This window comes from Xenopus laevis, chromosome 3S (genome assembly GCF_017654675.1).
Source record: "Xenopus laevis strain J_2021 chromosome 3S, Xenopus_laevis_v10.1, whole genome shotgun sequence".
Taxonomy (NCBI): Eukaryota; Metazoa; Chordata; class Amphibia; order Anura; family Pipidae; genus Xenopus; species Xenopus laevis.
The window spans coordinates 3,741,486-3,757,790 of NC_054376.1; the positions used below are offsets into that span (position 1 = coordinate 3,741,486).

The 16,305-nt window shown below is 44.0% G+C and overlaps 1 protein-coding gene across 1 annotated transcript; it reads left to right on the forward strand.

Annotated features, from left to right (window-relative positions):
• Positions 1–7,944: 7,944 nt before the first annotated feature.
• On the forward strand, positions 7,945–15,647 carry LOC108712549 (protein FAM180A). Its single transcript, XM_018254786.2, has 3 exons — positions 7,945–8,353; positions 13,573–13,673; positions 14,056–15,647. The coding sequence occupies exons 1-3, from the start codon at positions 8,278–8,280 to the stop codon at positions 14,401–14,403; spliced, it is 525 nt and encodes a 174-aa protein (XP_018110275.1). The 5' UTR covers positions 7,945–8,277; the 3' UTR covers positions 14,404–15,647.
• Positions 15,648–16,305: the final 658 nt, after the last annotated feature.

Genomic DNA, 16,305 nt, shown 5'->3' on the forward strand with positions numbered 1-16,305 from the left:
TAATAGTCTCTGGGAAGGGAGTGTGACTGTGGGATAGCAGGTATAGTAGGGAGAGATGGTGTCTATAGTAACAGTGGATAATAGTCTCTGGGAAGGGAGTGTGACTGTGGGATAGCAGGTATAGTAGGGAGAGATGGTGCCTATAGTAACAGTGGATAATAGTCTCTGGGAAGGGAGTGTGACTGTGGGATAGCAGGTATAGTAGGGAGAGATGGTGTCTATAGTAACAGTGGATAATAGTCTCTGGGAAGGGAGTGTGACTGTGGGATAGCAGGTATAGTAGGGAGAGATGGTGCCTATAGTAACAGTGGATAATAGTCTCTGGGAAGGGAGTGTGACTGTGGGATAGCAGGTATAGTAGGGAGAGATGGTGCCTATAGTAACAGTGGATAATAGTCTCTGGGAAGGGAGTGTGACTGTGGGATAGCAGGTATAGTAGGGAGAGATGGTGTCTATAGTAACAGTAGATAATAGTCTTTGGGAAGGGAGTGTGACTGTGGGATAGCAGGTATAGTAGGGAGAGATGGTGTCTATAGTAACAGTGGATAATAGTCTCTGGGAAGGGAGTGTGACTGTGGGATAGCAGGTATAGTAGGGAGAGATGGTGTCTATAGTAACAGTGGGATAATAGTCTCTGGGAAGGGAGTGTGACTGTGGGATAGCAGGTATAGTAGGGAGAGATGGTGCCTATAGTAACAGTGGATAATAGTCTCTGGGAAGGGAGTGTGACTGTGGGATAGCAGGTATAGTAGGGAGAGATGGTGCCTATAGTAACAGTGGATAATAGTCTCTGGGAAGGGAGTGTGACTGTGGGATAGCAGGTATAGTAGGGAGAGATGGTGTCTATAGTAACAGTGGGATAATAGTCTCTGGGAAGGGAGTGTGACTGTGGGATAGCAGGTATAGTAGGGAGAGATGGTGCCTATAGTAACAGTGGGATGATAGTCTCTGGGAAGGGAGTGTGACTGTGGGATAGCAGGTATAGTAGGGAGAGATGGTGTCTATAGTAACAGTGGATAATAGTCTCTGGGAAGGGTGTGTGACTGTGGGATAGCAGGTATAGTAGGGAGAGATGGTGCCTATAGTAACAGTGGATAATAGTCTCTGGGAAGGGAGTGTGACTGTGGGATAGCAGGTATAGTAGGGAGAGATGGTGCCTATAGTAACAGTGGATAATAGTCTCTGGGAAGGGAGTGTGACTGTGGGATAGCAGGTATAGTAGGGAGAGATGGTGTCTATAGTAACAGTGGGATAATAGTCTCTGGGAAGGGAGTGTGACTGTGGGATAGCAGGTATAGTAGGGAGAGATGTGTCTATAGTAACAGTGGATAATAGTCTCTGGGAAGGGAATGTGACTGTGGGATAGCAGGTATAGTAGGGAGAGATGGTGCCTATAGTAACAGTGGATAATAGTCTCTGGGACTGAAGAACTACATCAGGGATATTTGCCCGGCCAAGAGGCCAAACCCTGGGAGAAGACTTATGTCAGACCCCCTTTAAGTCGCCCTATCACCGTGTCTCACTAGCAGAGCTGTCATTTAACCCAATCCTTCCCAGTACAAGTGTCAGTCAGAGCACAAAGTCATGTGATGCGGCGGCTGTGTTCAATCTGTGGATATTTAGAGCACAGCGTCAGCACATTGGATCCAGATTTACTTGTTATTCAGCAGAAAATCCCATTTTAACCACAGACAGAACATTTCCGAAACAAAGGCGCTTTGATGTTCAGATCCCCCTGCGGCTGTAAATGTCCAATGTATTTATCTCTCAAGCTTTAATGGTCACAGAAGGAATGTTGGGAGATGCCGAAACAGTAAAACCCTTGTTTGGTGACATATTCGCAGACACAGGGGCAGTGAGAATAAATGTGGGGTGTCATTACACTCCTGGCCTGTAGGTGTCACTAGAGAGAAGAGAAACAGCATCAGCAGAGGTGATTTAATGTTTGATGTTTTATGGCCACACCCACTCAGTGGTCACACCCCTAAATGCCACACCCATTATTTCCAAATATAAAGCAAACATCTCAATATAATTACAAAGTACAATGGATAACGAGCATATTAACCCCAGACATGTCGACATAACTACTAACTAAATGGATAGGTTAAGCCTGAAGATCATGTGACTTGCAGTACCAGTTTTCACCACTGCTGGCAGCAAAGATATTCCATAGGAACAATGGAACAGCGCCACCACTACAACTACAACGATGTCTGAAAATGCAAAATATAAGTTTTCCTATATAAAGCGTAATGAGATATGAGTGAGCAAACTGGGCAATGGACCACAATGCAACACTAGTGCATATGGGCAACCACAGTCAGTGAGTATTATGGGCAATGTTACCCCCTCCCCATAGGGAAGATTTATTTCCCGGTGCATTGAAACCAGCTAGAACATATGGCTGGAAGTCTACAACACCTGGGACATATGGGAAGTGTTTAGGACTAGGGATGCACCGAATCCTGGATTCAGTTCGGGATTCAGCCTTTTTCAGCAGGATTCGACCGAATCCAAATTCTAATTTGCATATGCAAATTAGGGGCGGAGAGGGAAATCGCATGACTTTTTTTCACAAAACAAGAAAGTAAAAAATGTTTTCCCCTTCCCTCCCCTAATTTGCATATGCAAATTAGGATTCGGTATTCGGCAGAATCTTTCTCGAAGGATTCGGGGGTACGGCCAAATCCAAAATAGTGGATTCGGTGCATCCCTAATTAGGACTATATAGAATAACACATAGCTAATAATATATAATAATAGCATGAAATTACTGGGGGGGTTACAAGGAACTGAACCCATGTGCTGCAGCCTAAACACACGCCTGAAACATTTAAATTCCGCGGTCGTTCTTTTCATTTTGGGGGTTTATACCTTTAAGAACTTGGGGGCGGGGCTGTTTGGGAGAATATGAACCTTTAGTTTTCCCGGTAACAGGAGACACAGGATCTGCAGGAAGAGAAATAAAAATGAAATATTTTTTTGGGTTTAAGGTACATTACTAGCAGGCACCACAGGAGGGCGCTGTTTCCAGCATCTGAATCACAGCAGGAGGATAATAATAATAATAATAATTCCAAGGTGCCAAACACAGATGCAGCCAGACTGACTGCTTATAAGAGATTTGAGATTTCAGCAGGAACAGCAACAGTTGATTTCTTCCACTTTTGGATCCTTCTTTGGATGAACGCTGATCCCTCCTGACGGCTGGGTCCCTTCCCAGAACATAAAAGCCCAGAATGTGCTCCTGTCTGGCCTCACGCTGTGTTTGAGACTGATAATTAACACAAAGGACAGATAGAAGACTTTTTACTTTTCCCACAAACATAATTTTCTGCCAGATGAAAATGACCAGCAGGTGGCACTGTTCTTACTAATTCAGTGAAAACTGCAAATAACTTAATTGGAAATTGAGAAAAGTGCTCTGGGAGCTTCTGCATTCATTTGTTTGGAGCGTTTAAATTAGACTATTATGTCATTCTTTTAAACCATTATTTCTCAGGGGGATTAAAAAATGTTTATAAAACAAGAGGTAAACTGTCAACTCATCTGTTATGGTCAACTCCTGGACTAACTGTCCCCAGAACACTTGAGAGATTGAAATTATTTTTAGGGGTTGTTCCTGCTGAATTGTGCTTAGTACAGGGGAATACCTATGCTGTCATAGTTTTATGGGATCTCTCTGTACAGACTATGAGCAAACTTAGGGGACTGTTCCTGCTGAATTGTGCTTAGTACAGGGGAATACCTATGTACCATAGTTTTATGGGATCTCTCTGTACAGACTATGAGCAAACTTAGGGGACTGTTCCTGCTGAATTGTGCTTAGTACAGGGGAATACCTATGCTGCCATAGTTTTATGGGATCTCTCTGTACAGACTATGAGCAAACTTAGGGACTGTTCCTGCTGAATTGTGCTTAGTACAGGGGAATACCTATGCTGCTATAGTTTTATGGGATCTCTCTGTACAGACTATGAGCAAACTTAGGGGACTGTTCCTGCTGAATTGTGCTTAGTACAGGGGAATACCTATGCTGCCATAGTTTTATGGGATCTCTCTGTACAGACTATGAGCAAACTTAGGGACTGTTCCTGCTGAATTGTGCTTAGTACAGGGGAATACCTATGTACCATAGTTTTATGGGATCTCTCTGTACAGACTATGAGCAAACTTAGGGGACTGTTCCTGCTGAATTGTGCTTAGTACAGGGGAATACCTATGCTGCCATAGTTTTATGGGATCTCTCTGTACAGACTATGAGCAAACTTAGGGACTGTTCCTGCTGAATTGTGCTTAGTACAGGGGAATACCTATGCTGCTATAGTTTTATGGGATCTCTCTGTACAGACTATGAGCAAACTTAGGGGACTGTTCCTGCTGAATTGTGCTTAGTACAGGGGAATACCTATGCTGCTATAGTTTTATGGGATCTCTCTGTACAGACTATGAGCAAACTTAGGGACTTTTCCTGCTGAATTGTGCTTAGTACAGGGGATACCTATGCTGCCACAGTTTTATGGGATCTCTCTGTACAGACTATGAACAAACTTAGGGGCTGTTCCTGCTGAATTGTGCTTAGTACAGGGGATACCTATGCTGCCATAGTTTTATGGGATCTCTCTGTACAGACTATGAACAAACTTAGGGGCTGTTCCTGCTGAATTGTGCCTAGTACAGGGAATACCTATGCTGCCATAGTTTTATGGGATCTCTCTGTACAGACTATGAACAAACTTAGGGGCTGTTCCTGCTGAATTGGGCTTAGTACACGGAATACCTATGCTGCCATAGTTTTATGGGATCTCTCTGTACAGACTATGAGCAAACTTAGGGACTGTTCCTGCTGAATTGTGCTTAGTACAGGGAATACCTATGCTGCCATAGTTTTATGGGATCTCTCTGTACAGACTATGAGCAAACTTAGGGGCTGTTCCTGCTGAATTGTGCTTAGTACAGGGAATACCTATGTACCATAGTTTTATGGGATCTCTCTGTACAGACTATGAGCAAACTTAGGGGACTGTTCCTGCTGAATTGTGCTTAGTACAGGGAATACCTATGTACCATAGTTTTATGGGATCTCTCTGTACAGACTATGAGCAAACTTAGGGGACTGTTCCTGCTGAATTGTGCTTAGTACAGGGAATACCTATGCTGCCATAGTTTTATGGGATCTCTCTGTACAGACTATGAGCAAACTTAGGGGACCAGGTGATGGGGATCAGATAGGATCTGTGCAGCCACTGGGACAGAATGCTCTGTTATACAGATAGCTAGAATCTCAGCTGCCATAAAGCAGGACAGGACTGCTGCTTACAATGGGGATCAGATAGGATCTGTGCAGCCACTGGGACAGAATGCTTTGTTATACAGATAGCTAGAATCTCAGCTGCCATAAAGCAGGACAGGACTGCTGCTTACAATGGGGATCAGATAGGATCTGTGCAGCCACTGGGACAGAATGTTCTGTTATACAGATAGCTAGAATCTCAGCTGCCATAAAGCAGGACAGGACTGCTGCTTACAATGGGGATCAGATAGGATCTGTGCAGCCACTGGGACAGAATGTTCTGTTATACAGATAGCTAGAATCTCAGCTGCCATAAAGCAGGACAGGACTGCTGCTTACAATGGGGATCAGATAGGATCTGTGCAGCCACTGGGACAGAATGTTCTGTTATACAGATAGCTAGAATCTCAGCTGCCATAAAGCAGGACAGGACTGCTGCTTAGAAGGAAAAGGACTGAACCTTTTTAAATAAAATCATAAAAGTTAATATAACTTGTATGAATATAAACAGATCAACATACAGTTACACATTATTTTCAAATATATATTTGTAGTGGTTGCCTGGCTAGTGACCAGCACAGGGACACAGTAGGACAGTGGGAGACAATTAAGTAGATAAAGGGTTACAGATGATATCAATACGGACACTGAACATCCTGTTTATTAGGGGGTGGGGGGTTATCATGTCCCTGGGGCTCAGCTTGGAGTCAGTAAGAGGCTGATGACAAGGACATGAGGATTAAAAAGTAAAAATATGACCCCTGAATAATAAAAAAACTTTGGGGTTATCTCACCTTAACAACTTAATGTAGAACAGTCAGGGGAATAACAGAAAGTGATGGGACATTACAGGACATGGACAAATACATCTCAATGAATAAACAAGTGCCTTTCTGATGACTCTGCACAAATAAAATGACTGAGCCAATGACAATGGGTGTTTTATATCCCCCATCTACATTTGTACTTCCATCTTTATCTCTCACATGGTAGCACAGAAGATTGAGCTAGACAAGATGATAACAATAGTAGAAGAAGCTGGAGACAGTAGGGCAAGATGAAGGCAAAAGAACAAGATGGCGACTGTAGGGCATGATGGAGACAGTTGGACAAGATGGAGACAGTAGCGCAAGATGGAGACAGTAGAACAAGGTGGAGTCAGTAGAACAAGATGGAGACAGTAGAACAAGATGGAGTCAGTAGAGCAAGATGGAGACAGTAGAACAAGATGGAGTCAGTAGAGCAAGATGGAGACAGTAGGACAAGATGGAGATAGTAGGACAAGATGGATTCAGTAGAGCAAGATGGAGACAGTAGGGCAAGATGGAGACAGTAGGACAAGATGGAGACAGTAGCGCAAGATGGAGACAGTAGAACAAGATGGAGTCAGTAGAGCAAGATGGAGACAGTAGAACAAGATGGAGTCAGTAGAGCAAGATGGAGACAGTAGAACAAGATGAAGTCAGTAGAGCAAGATGGAGACAGTAGGGCAAGATAGATACAGTAGGGCAATATGGAGACAATAGGGCAAGATGCAGTCAATAAGGAAAGATGGAGTCAATAAGGAAAGATGGAGTCAGTAGAGCAAGATGGAGACAGTAGGGCAAGATGGAGTCAGTATGGCAAGATGGAGGCCAATGACAATGGGTGTTTTTATCCCCCATCTACATTTGTACTTCCATCTTTATCTCTCACATGGTAGCACAGAAGGTAGAGCTAGACAAGATGATAACAATAGTAGAAGAAGCTGGAGACAGTAGGGCAAGATGAAGGCAAAAGAACAAGATGGCGACTGTAGGGCATGATGGAGACAGTAGGACAAGATGGAGACAGTAGCGCAAGATGGAGACAGTAGAACAAGATGGAGTCAGTAGAGCAAGATGGAGACAGTAGAACAAGATGGAGTCAGTAGAGCAAGATGGAGACAGTAGAACAAGATGGAGTCAGTAGAGCAAGATGGAGACAGTAGGACAAGATGGAGATAGTAGGACAAGATGGATTCAGTAGAGCAAGATGGAGACAGTAGGGCAAGATGGAGACAGTAGAACAAGATGGAGTCAGTAGAGCAAGATGGAGACAGTAAGGGCAAGATAGATACAGTAGGGCAAGATGGAGACAATAGGGCAAGATGCAGTCAATAAGGAAAGATGGAGTCAATAAGGAAAGATGGAGTCAGTAGAGCAAGATGGAGACAGAAGGACAAGAGGGAGTCAGTATGGCAAGATGGAGACAGAAGGACAAGAGGGAGAAAATAGGGCAAGATGGAGGCAGAAGAAGAAGATGGAGATGTTAGAACAAGATGAGTAGGGCAAGATGGAGACAGTAGAGCAAGATGCAGTCAATAAGAAAGGATGAAGTCAGTAGGGCAAGATGGAGACAGTAGGACAAGATGGAGACAGTAGGACAAGATGGAGGCAGAAGGACAAGATGAAGACAGTAGGGCAAGATGGAGACAGTAAAGCAAGATACTTTTAAAAAGGAAAGATGGAGTCAGTACAGCAAGATGGAGACAGAAGGCCTTCAGTTAAGCCTCACAAGGTGTGGAGTTTTAGTTCAACAACAGCTGAAGGGCCATTGGACCGTCCGACTTCACATAATATTTAATCTGTTCCAGCGTTCTTTCTGCATTGGATGTGGCCACCAGTAAGTACAGCTGACAGACTGAAGCTGAAATTCTGAATAAATGAAGAATTCTACATTCTGTGGAGGGGGGGTTGTCCCCTTGAGTCTTGGCTCCGTCACAGCCATTAATTCATGCCCCTGGGTCAGGCTGAGAAGAAATAAAATCCAGCAACAGGAACAGGGATGTGCAGTGGAGAAACTGGAGCAGCTTCACGTGCCGCATTCCAGACTCCGGCCAGATGTGAGGGAAACAAACTCATCTGAAGTCAGAACACAGGGAACACCGAGGGTAAAACCCGACCAGTGAGAAGAGAGACCAGGAGAGAATCCCAGAGGAATCCCAGCTCCCGAGAGAGAAGATGATCCTGGAGTCGTGCCTTTTGCTCCTGCTCTATAACTGTGTCCAGGGAAACTTCACCAGCAAATGGCAAAGAGGTAAGGGCAATAGATGGGGGTCTCTATTACACATTATATGGGACCCTTTATCTGGAAACCTGAACAGTAGAAAGTTGAGGCCCATTTTGGGCCCCCTCTAACTTCCTGGGGCCCCTGTGCAGTCTCTATAGTTATCCCATGTTACACTAGGACTGAACCTCAAGTTTATTTGGGATGCCCTTTGCCTTCTCTGATTCAGTTCTACCACAAATAGAATGGGAATAGAAAGGGTTTGGCTTTTTTTGTCACTTTAAGAATTTAAAATTTGACCCCAAACTCTTACCTGATGACTTAACCCCCACCCGTTATTAAAGGATAAGTAAACCTTTAAAATTTGTGAAGAGTGTTATTCTAAGCACTGTTGTCATTTACATTCATTATTTATTTTCTTTTTATTCCAAGATATTAAGGGATACATGTGCTGTTAATATGAATGAATTTTGTTCTAACAGCGCCACCTGCTGGTCAGTTTCTGATCAGTCTGACCACCAAGTAGTCAAGGAAGTTGTCAGGAGAAAGAAAGAGGCTGATGTTCTTCTGCTTAGGAAAGATGTGAGAAAGGTTTCTAATTGTTTTCCTAAGCAGAAGAACATCAGCCTCTTGACTACTTGGTGGTCAGACTGGTCAGAAACTGACCAGCAGGTGGCGCTGTTGGAACAAAATTCATTCATATTAACAGCACATGTATCCCTTAATATCTTGGAATAAAAAGAAAATAAATAATAAATTCACTTATTTTAAAGGTTTACTTATCCTTTAATCCAGGAGGATGCAGAAGTCTGTGCTATTAGTCTGAGAGGACTGTGAGGGGCCCCCTATGCTGGAGGTATGGCAGAACTGCAGCTCCAAGCAACTGGAAACAGATGAAAGGATCTTGATTCTATGATGTCATTATGAGGGGTGGGGGAGGGGGCAAAAAGGCATAATTGCCTGAAAAACATCAATTTTACGCAATTTGTACAAAAAAGTAGGAGGAAATGTGCCATTGGGTCAGAAGGAATTTCAGGCTACTCCCTGCCCAGTGTGACTTGGCTTCGGAGGAACAGTTGTGTATTTAGGAATCCTTCTGAGGCTTTTCATTGGCTGCCGGATAATCAGCTTCATTAATTGGGGCTTAACCAGAGATACACAGAGAAAGGCAGGCTGGGTAATTAAGAGGGGGATTAAGACTCAGCATGGGCTACGCCCCCAAAATATTCCTCATGCCCCTCTCTGCCCTAATCTTACCTATTGCACCCAAACTTGCCCCTTATCTTTCCTGAACCACTTTCTGTTTCTGGGAACCCTCTGTGCTCTAACTCTTTACTATTGGGGAGCACTATCAGGACCCCACACTGGGAATGGATTGCAATGCTGGGCCTAAGATTAGGGGTGCCCAAAGCAAGTGCTCCCCCCCCAACACCACACTCCCCCATTTTTGTGTATCTCTTCTGCCGACCTCTAGTCCTGGCTCTACTGGGCTGTGTCGGGGGGCTCTGTTAGGTACAATGTCTGTGATGTCATGCTATGATGTCATCATTTTATATGGGAGCCCATAGAACCAGGACAAGGAGGTGCCCCTGCAAATGCTTCCCCCTAGTCCCCCAGAACATGAATTTGGAGGAGTTTAGGACTGACATCAGACACTCATTCCATGGACATAAATATAAATATACGGCTGGAATCTTGGCACAAGTCTGTGATTGCTGCTGCGGCTGAAGGAATTGTGACCTCAGGAAGGAGAATCCTTGTGCCTATAAAACCCTGAGACTTACATGAATCACATACAATATTACTATTCATTCCCAGTCTCCACCCAATAGAACACTGACCAGATTGGCATCAAATGCTCCTTCCCTGGCCACATCTGTATAACAACTCCCAACTCACTAATACTTTCCCAGTAGTTTATATGAAAGCTAACTATTATTAAATTCTCTAGAAGTCATGGAAACTTGTTAAACTCCTGTTGAGTCACATTCTGTACATGGGCAGATTCATCTTCCCACCTACAGAAATAGGGATTGGTAACACTAGATAGGTACCTAATATATAGAGACTAGAGGAAAGTGTTGGAAGGGTTACTGTCTGCTCTCTCTCATTTCCCTACAGAAATAGGGATTGGTAACACTAGATAGGTACCTAATATATAGAGACAAGAGGAAAGTGTTGGAAGGGTTACTGTCTGCTCTCTCTCATTTCCCTACAGAAATAGGGATTGGTAACACTAGATAGGTACCTAATATATAGATACAAGAGGAAAGTGTTGGAAGGGTTACTGTCTGCTCTCTCTCATTTCCCTACAGAAATAGGGATTGGTAACACTAGATAGGTACCTAATATATAGAGACAAGAGGAGAGTGTTGGAAGGGTTACTGACTGCTCTCTCTCATTGGGTGTTTCAGTTCAGGTTAAACACTGAGCTTGTTATCGTGTGACTATCGTGAGTCGGGACAGACTGTAGCTAAACACAGGAACGTGCCAGACATCTGCAAGAAATAAAGGAATTATGGAGTTTTATTGCCCCTGAATTACTGTGGATTGAAAATATTTTACAGATGAAAAGGGTAAAGCACATTGACAACTATCTTTATGTATTAAAGGGGATATAACAGCAAAAATAAAATTTGAAGCACCCTCCTAATATCCATTGATTCCTGATTCTTGATGGGTTTACAGTTCAGTGGAATCTGTTCTTTGGTTCTGCTCCTATTGGCTGCCCTGTCTCCGACCACTTCATAATTAGAAATAGGGGCATTTAGGCCATGCCCTGATCTGTCTAGCCACGCCCAATTCAAATAAGCCCCGCCTCCTCCAGATTTGAGGACTGTTGCAATTAAATCAGGATAATTGGGGATATGATTCTTCAACAACTGCATTGGCCCTTAACTTTGGGGCCCGACTCAGATCCCAGTCCACTGAGCTAAGCTCTCATTTTATTTATTTATTTTTTTTCTTTTGAATAAATTTGGAAATTGGGGAGAAGCTTCCAGGTGGGGATTAGGGAGGAACAGAGTGTTTATTTCAAAGAAGCCAAAGGATTGGACCGTTCATGGAGGTGCCACGGTGCCTCCCTTTCCCTTTAATGTCAGAAGCAGCGTCACTGGGAGTTGGCGTCATCTAAATGCGGCTTTCACTGTTCTATGGGATTCAGTCCCCTGATTGGCTGATGAGAGGTGCGTGGGAAATCACAACACCCGGGCAGAGGGGCCCCTAGACACCTACCAATGAGCCAGCCTTTGATTTCCTTTGAGTAATAATGGGTGAATCTGTCCTGTTTGTCTTCACCGAACAAACGGCGAAAAAAATTGCAAAAAAGTCTTGAAACGCATTGAAGTCAATAAAATTATTTAGTCCAAATGCATGAAAGTCAATGGGCGTCCGAACAATTTTGACGCATGACGATTTTCATTTGCAAAACGCGGATATTTGTAGCGAATCCATGCCTTGGCGAATTTATTTGCCCATCACTACCTCGGTGCATTGTCAGGCTTGTTATATAGGAGAGCGTGTTTTCTGGTTGGGGCAGAATATTCCTCGTTTGCAGCGCTGGCCATTCATTGAAGAAAACGCTGATTTAATATCATCTTTATTGTGTCGCACAGTGCAGAGTCATATTCACAGTGGGTGTGCTATTGCAAAACCTACGCGTTTCGTGCCTACGTGATCGGCACTTTCTAAGGTTATAAATAACCCATTTTACTTAGCAGGGCCCAACTATCAGGGGTTCTGGGCCAGTATTGGGCTAACAACTTGTTATAAATATAATATTATAAAGTATGGGGGTGTATGGGGCTGCTGTTCATGGGGAGCACTACACCAGCTCTGTATATTTAGAAAGAACTTGTGTCTGTGTATTAGTTCCCCTTTAATAAACTGCAATTGGCCTAATGCATTTTACTGGGAATAACCAGCACCCCTGCAACGACTACTTGGTCTCTCTTGTACCTCCCGGGATCTCTGCAGCAGCCAATCCCCTTCTGTTTGTCTGGCTCTGTATTAAATGTAGAGAATTGGGCCAAACAGAACCAGTACAGGCAGAACCCAGTCCAACATTCCACTGGGTCCCAGCACTATACAGAGGAACCCCGGCCCTGCACACTATTTACACTCACTCCTTTATATTAATCCACGGGAACTGCTCATTCCTTCCACCCCCTGGAGCCAAAACATACCCCCCCCCCCGCTAGGCATAGACCCCCTTGGCATTGGCTCCTGGCGCTGTGTCTCTAAATCAGAATGTCACTCCCCCACCTCCCCAAATACAGATGCTTCTTATTTGCTTTGTTTGAGTCTTGGCTGCACATTTACTGTATAACCTGTCAGGAGTCGCCAGCATCAACATTTTTATGGCCTGGAAATTCAGTGTTTTTTCCTTGAATATAAAGAAGGATAGAGGGATCATTATTTCTCAGGGTCATTGTATAAGAAACAATTCAGCAGGAACAGTCCCCTAAGTTTGCTCATAGTCTGTACAGAGAGATCCCATAAAACTATGGCAACATAGGTATTCCCTGTACTAAGCACAATTCAGCAGGAACAGTCCCTAAATTTGCTCATAGTCTGTACAGAGAGATCCCATAAAACCATGGCAGCATAGGTATTCCCTGTACTAAGCACAATTCAGCAGGAACAGTCCCTAAATTTGCTCATAGTCTGTACAGAGAGATCCCATAAAACTATGGCAGCATAGGTATTCCCTGTACTAAGCACAATTCAGCAGGAACAGTCCCCTAAGTTTGCTCATAGTCTGTACAGAGAGATCCCATAAAACTATGGCAGCATAGGTATTCCCTGTACTAAGTACAATTCAGCAGGAACAGCCCCTAAGTTTGCTCATAGTCTATACAGAGAAATCCCATAAAACTATGGTACATAGGTATTCCCTGTACTAAGCACAATTCAGCAGGAACAGTCCCTAAGTTTGCTTATAGTCTGTACAGAGAGATCCCATAAAACTATGGTACATAGGTATTCCCAGTACTAAGCACAATTCAGCAGGAACAGACCCTAAGTTTGCTTATAGTCTGTATAGTGTGATTTATATTTGTTGACCACAGCTTGTTTGTAATCAACTTGAAAAGGAACTACAATGTTCTGAAAGCTTGCTCTGATTATATTAATTAGCCAATAAAGGGATCACCTTTATACCACTTTTGTTATATTTTTATTTCAAAAGGGTTGCCCTGTAACATTATTACTTGTTAACACGGTACAGCAACTTTACTTGTTTATTCCAGTGATGTATTTCCCATCTGCACATCGTATCCGACGTTCCTCCGCTGAATTGCTGAACCCTGTCCTGCAGAAATCTTTACCTGAAGTGGAGCTTCTGTACGAGGCAAGTGAAAAGTTTCCATGGAATCTTGTATTGTCCCCTGTCAGCCGCCATCAGTGTTCTGGCCCCACCTACTGATTGAGTCACAGGGTCTGTGCTCTCCTGTACAGTCTTCTAGTCCCACCCACTGCTTGAGTCACAGACTCAGTGCCCCTCCCCCTGTAAGTGTCCATCAGTATTTTAGTCCCACCCACTGCTTGAGTCACAGACTCAGTGCCCCTCCCCCTGTAAGTGTCCATCAGTATTTTAGCCCCACCCACTGCCTGCATTACAGCCCATGTGCCCCTCCCCCTGTGCTTCCATTAGAGTCTTCTAGTCCACCCACTGCTTGAATTCTATTTTAAAGGCAAGTTCCCCTTTCACATATTATTTTCTACCCTTCCAGTTCCTGCTGAGTGGGGTGAATCTCAATGCAGACCAAGTGATGACCCTACAGGACCCTGAATTGTCCTCTTTAAGGAAAGCCACCACCTTCCATGTCATTTGCAATGACGTCATACCCAAGACGGTCTCTGATATCCGCAGGCTGGGGGCCAAACTGTCTCACGCCCAGGGGCCCCTGAAGAGGCAGGACTTTGAGAGGACCCTGCTGACTATGGTTTACACAGCGCTGAAAACACCAAAGTCCAACACTGGCCACCAGCAGAAGATCTGGCTGGACTCCCTCACTGAGCTCTTTGTGGCCCTTAGAAGGGACTTGATGTTTCCGTACCATAAGGAGGGGGGACAGTGACTAAATTAGGGGGTTCTCGCCCGTTTCCCACTATTTCTGCATGCTGAGCTATTACTCAATACTCTAATTTATTCTACTCAATGTCATGGGATCAGGGGGTAATGTTGCAGCCATTGGATCCCTACTAAAGTGGATTTTGGGTGATACCAATTACCAAAACCCTGCTTTTGATTCGTGATGCCCCTCTAGGTGAAGTCAGTTTGGGGTGCAGGACTGGGGGCCCTTACTCCTGTGGTTTTGGTCCTTTCCACACTAGACTACTTCAGGATTATGGAGTTTGCTCAAGGGCCACCATCAACTGGTTACAGGAGGTGCTGAAGTCAAGGGCCCTGGGAAATGCAAAGGTCAGATCTGTAGACCACTAATGGGTCAGGGCTTGTGAATAAATGAGGGGAGTATGGGTGAGGTGTTAATTGGGTGTGGTTGGGATGGATTGAGGGCGTGGCTAGGAGCACCATTTAGTTTTTTTTTCCCATTTGGGCCCCATTCTCAGAACCCGCCACTTAGGAATCCCAGGCACTTGGTTGAATAATCACCTGGGACCCCTGGGGCATGGACTACATACAATGGACTCCCATCATGGTGCACCTAGATTTTACTGGGCAACATCAATTTAGTGCCCCAACACATTGGTACGTTGACCTGTTTGACTGATATTGATGACAATTTCTCATTATTTAGGGCTTTACCGGACCCTCTACAGTCCTGGCCCCACACCCAAAAAACTGGGCTAAGACCCCTATAGTCAGGCTACTGAAAGGAGCAAAAGACAACGGGGATAGGATAGACATGAGATGGAACAAAAATATAGAATTCCATTAAATCCGGGGGTTTGCTTAATCTACATGTACAAGTCTATTCTATAAAGGGGGCGGGGCTTTTTGGTATCAGGTACTCGTGTAACAATACTCAGTCCCGCTGTAGTTGCACAGACACTGTCTAAGGACGTTTATTATGGTGCTGGCTCTTCCCTGAAATAAATGTGAGAACCTGCAACAAGATTGGAGAAATTTGCATCTGTTTCATTACATTGGCCAGTCCAATCAGATTGCAGGCAGTCACTCGAAATCTGGTGGGACAATCAATCCCTTCAGCACCAATCGGATCAAGTGCTGGGGGAATCCAAAACATTCTGGGGCAACGAAGTCAAAGAAATCTAATGTGTCAAATGATTTTTTTACACCTGCAAATGTAGCAGCCATAAATATACAGTGAGCACCCTCTAGTGGCAGCTTATGTACCTATCTAGTGCTACCAATCCCCAGTAGCCGACTCCATTAAAGGAGAACTAAACCCTAAAAAGGAATGTGGCTAAAAATGCCATATTTTATGTAGTGAACTTATTGCACGAGGCTAAAGTTTGAGCTTGTCAATAGCAGCAATGATCCAGGACTTCAAACTTGTCACAGGGGGTCACCATCTTGTAAAGTGTCTGTGACACTCACATGCTCAGTGGGCTCTGATTGGCTGTTGAGAAGCTAAGCTTAGGGCTCGTCACTAATTATCCAGCAGAAAATGAGCTTCCCTGGCTGTAATATAAGCTGATGCTACAGGTTTGCTGATTATTCAATTCTGATGCTAATTGCACTGGTTTCTGTGCTGCCATGTAGTAATCATCTGTATTATTTACTAATCGGTAAATAATACAGATCATTTATTACTAATCAGCCTTACATTTCTATTCTATGTGTACTGTATATTGTGAATGGATCCCTAAGCTCAGTAAGTGACAGCAGCACAGAGCATGTGCAGTGAATCAGCAGAAAAGAAGATGGGGAGCTACTGGGGCATCTTTGGAGACACAGATCTTTACTGCTAAATGGCTGTGGTTGCCTTGGGCTGGTACAGAAGCACAAAACATCATGTACAACATTTCTACCTACTTCTATAGTTAAGATTTAG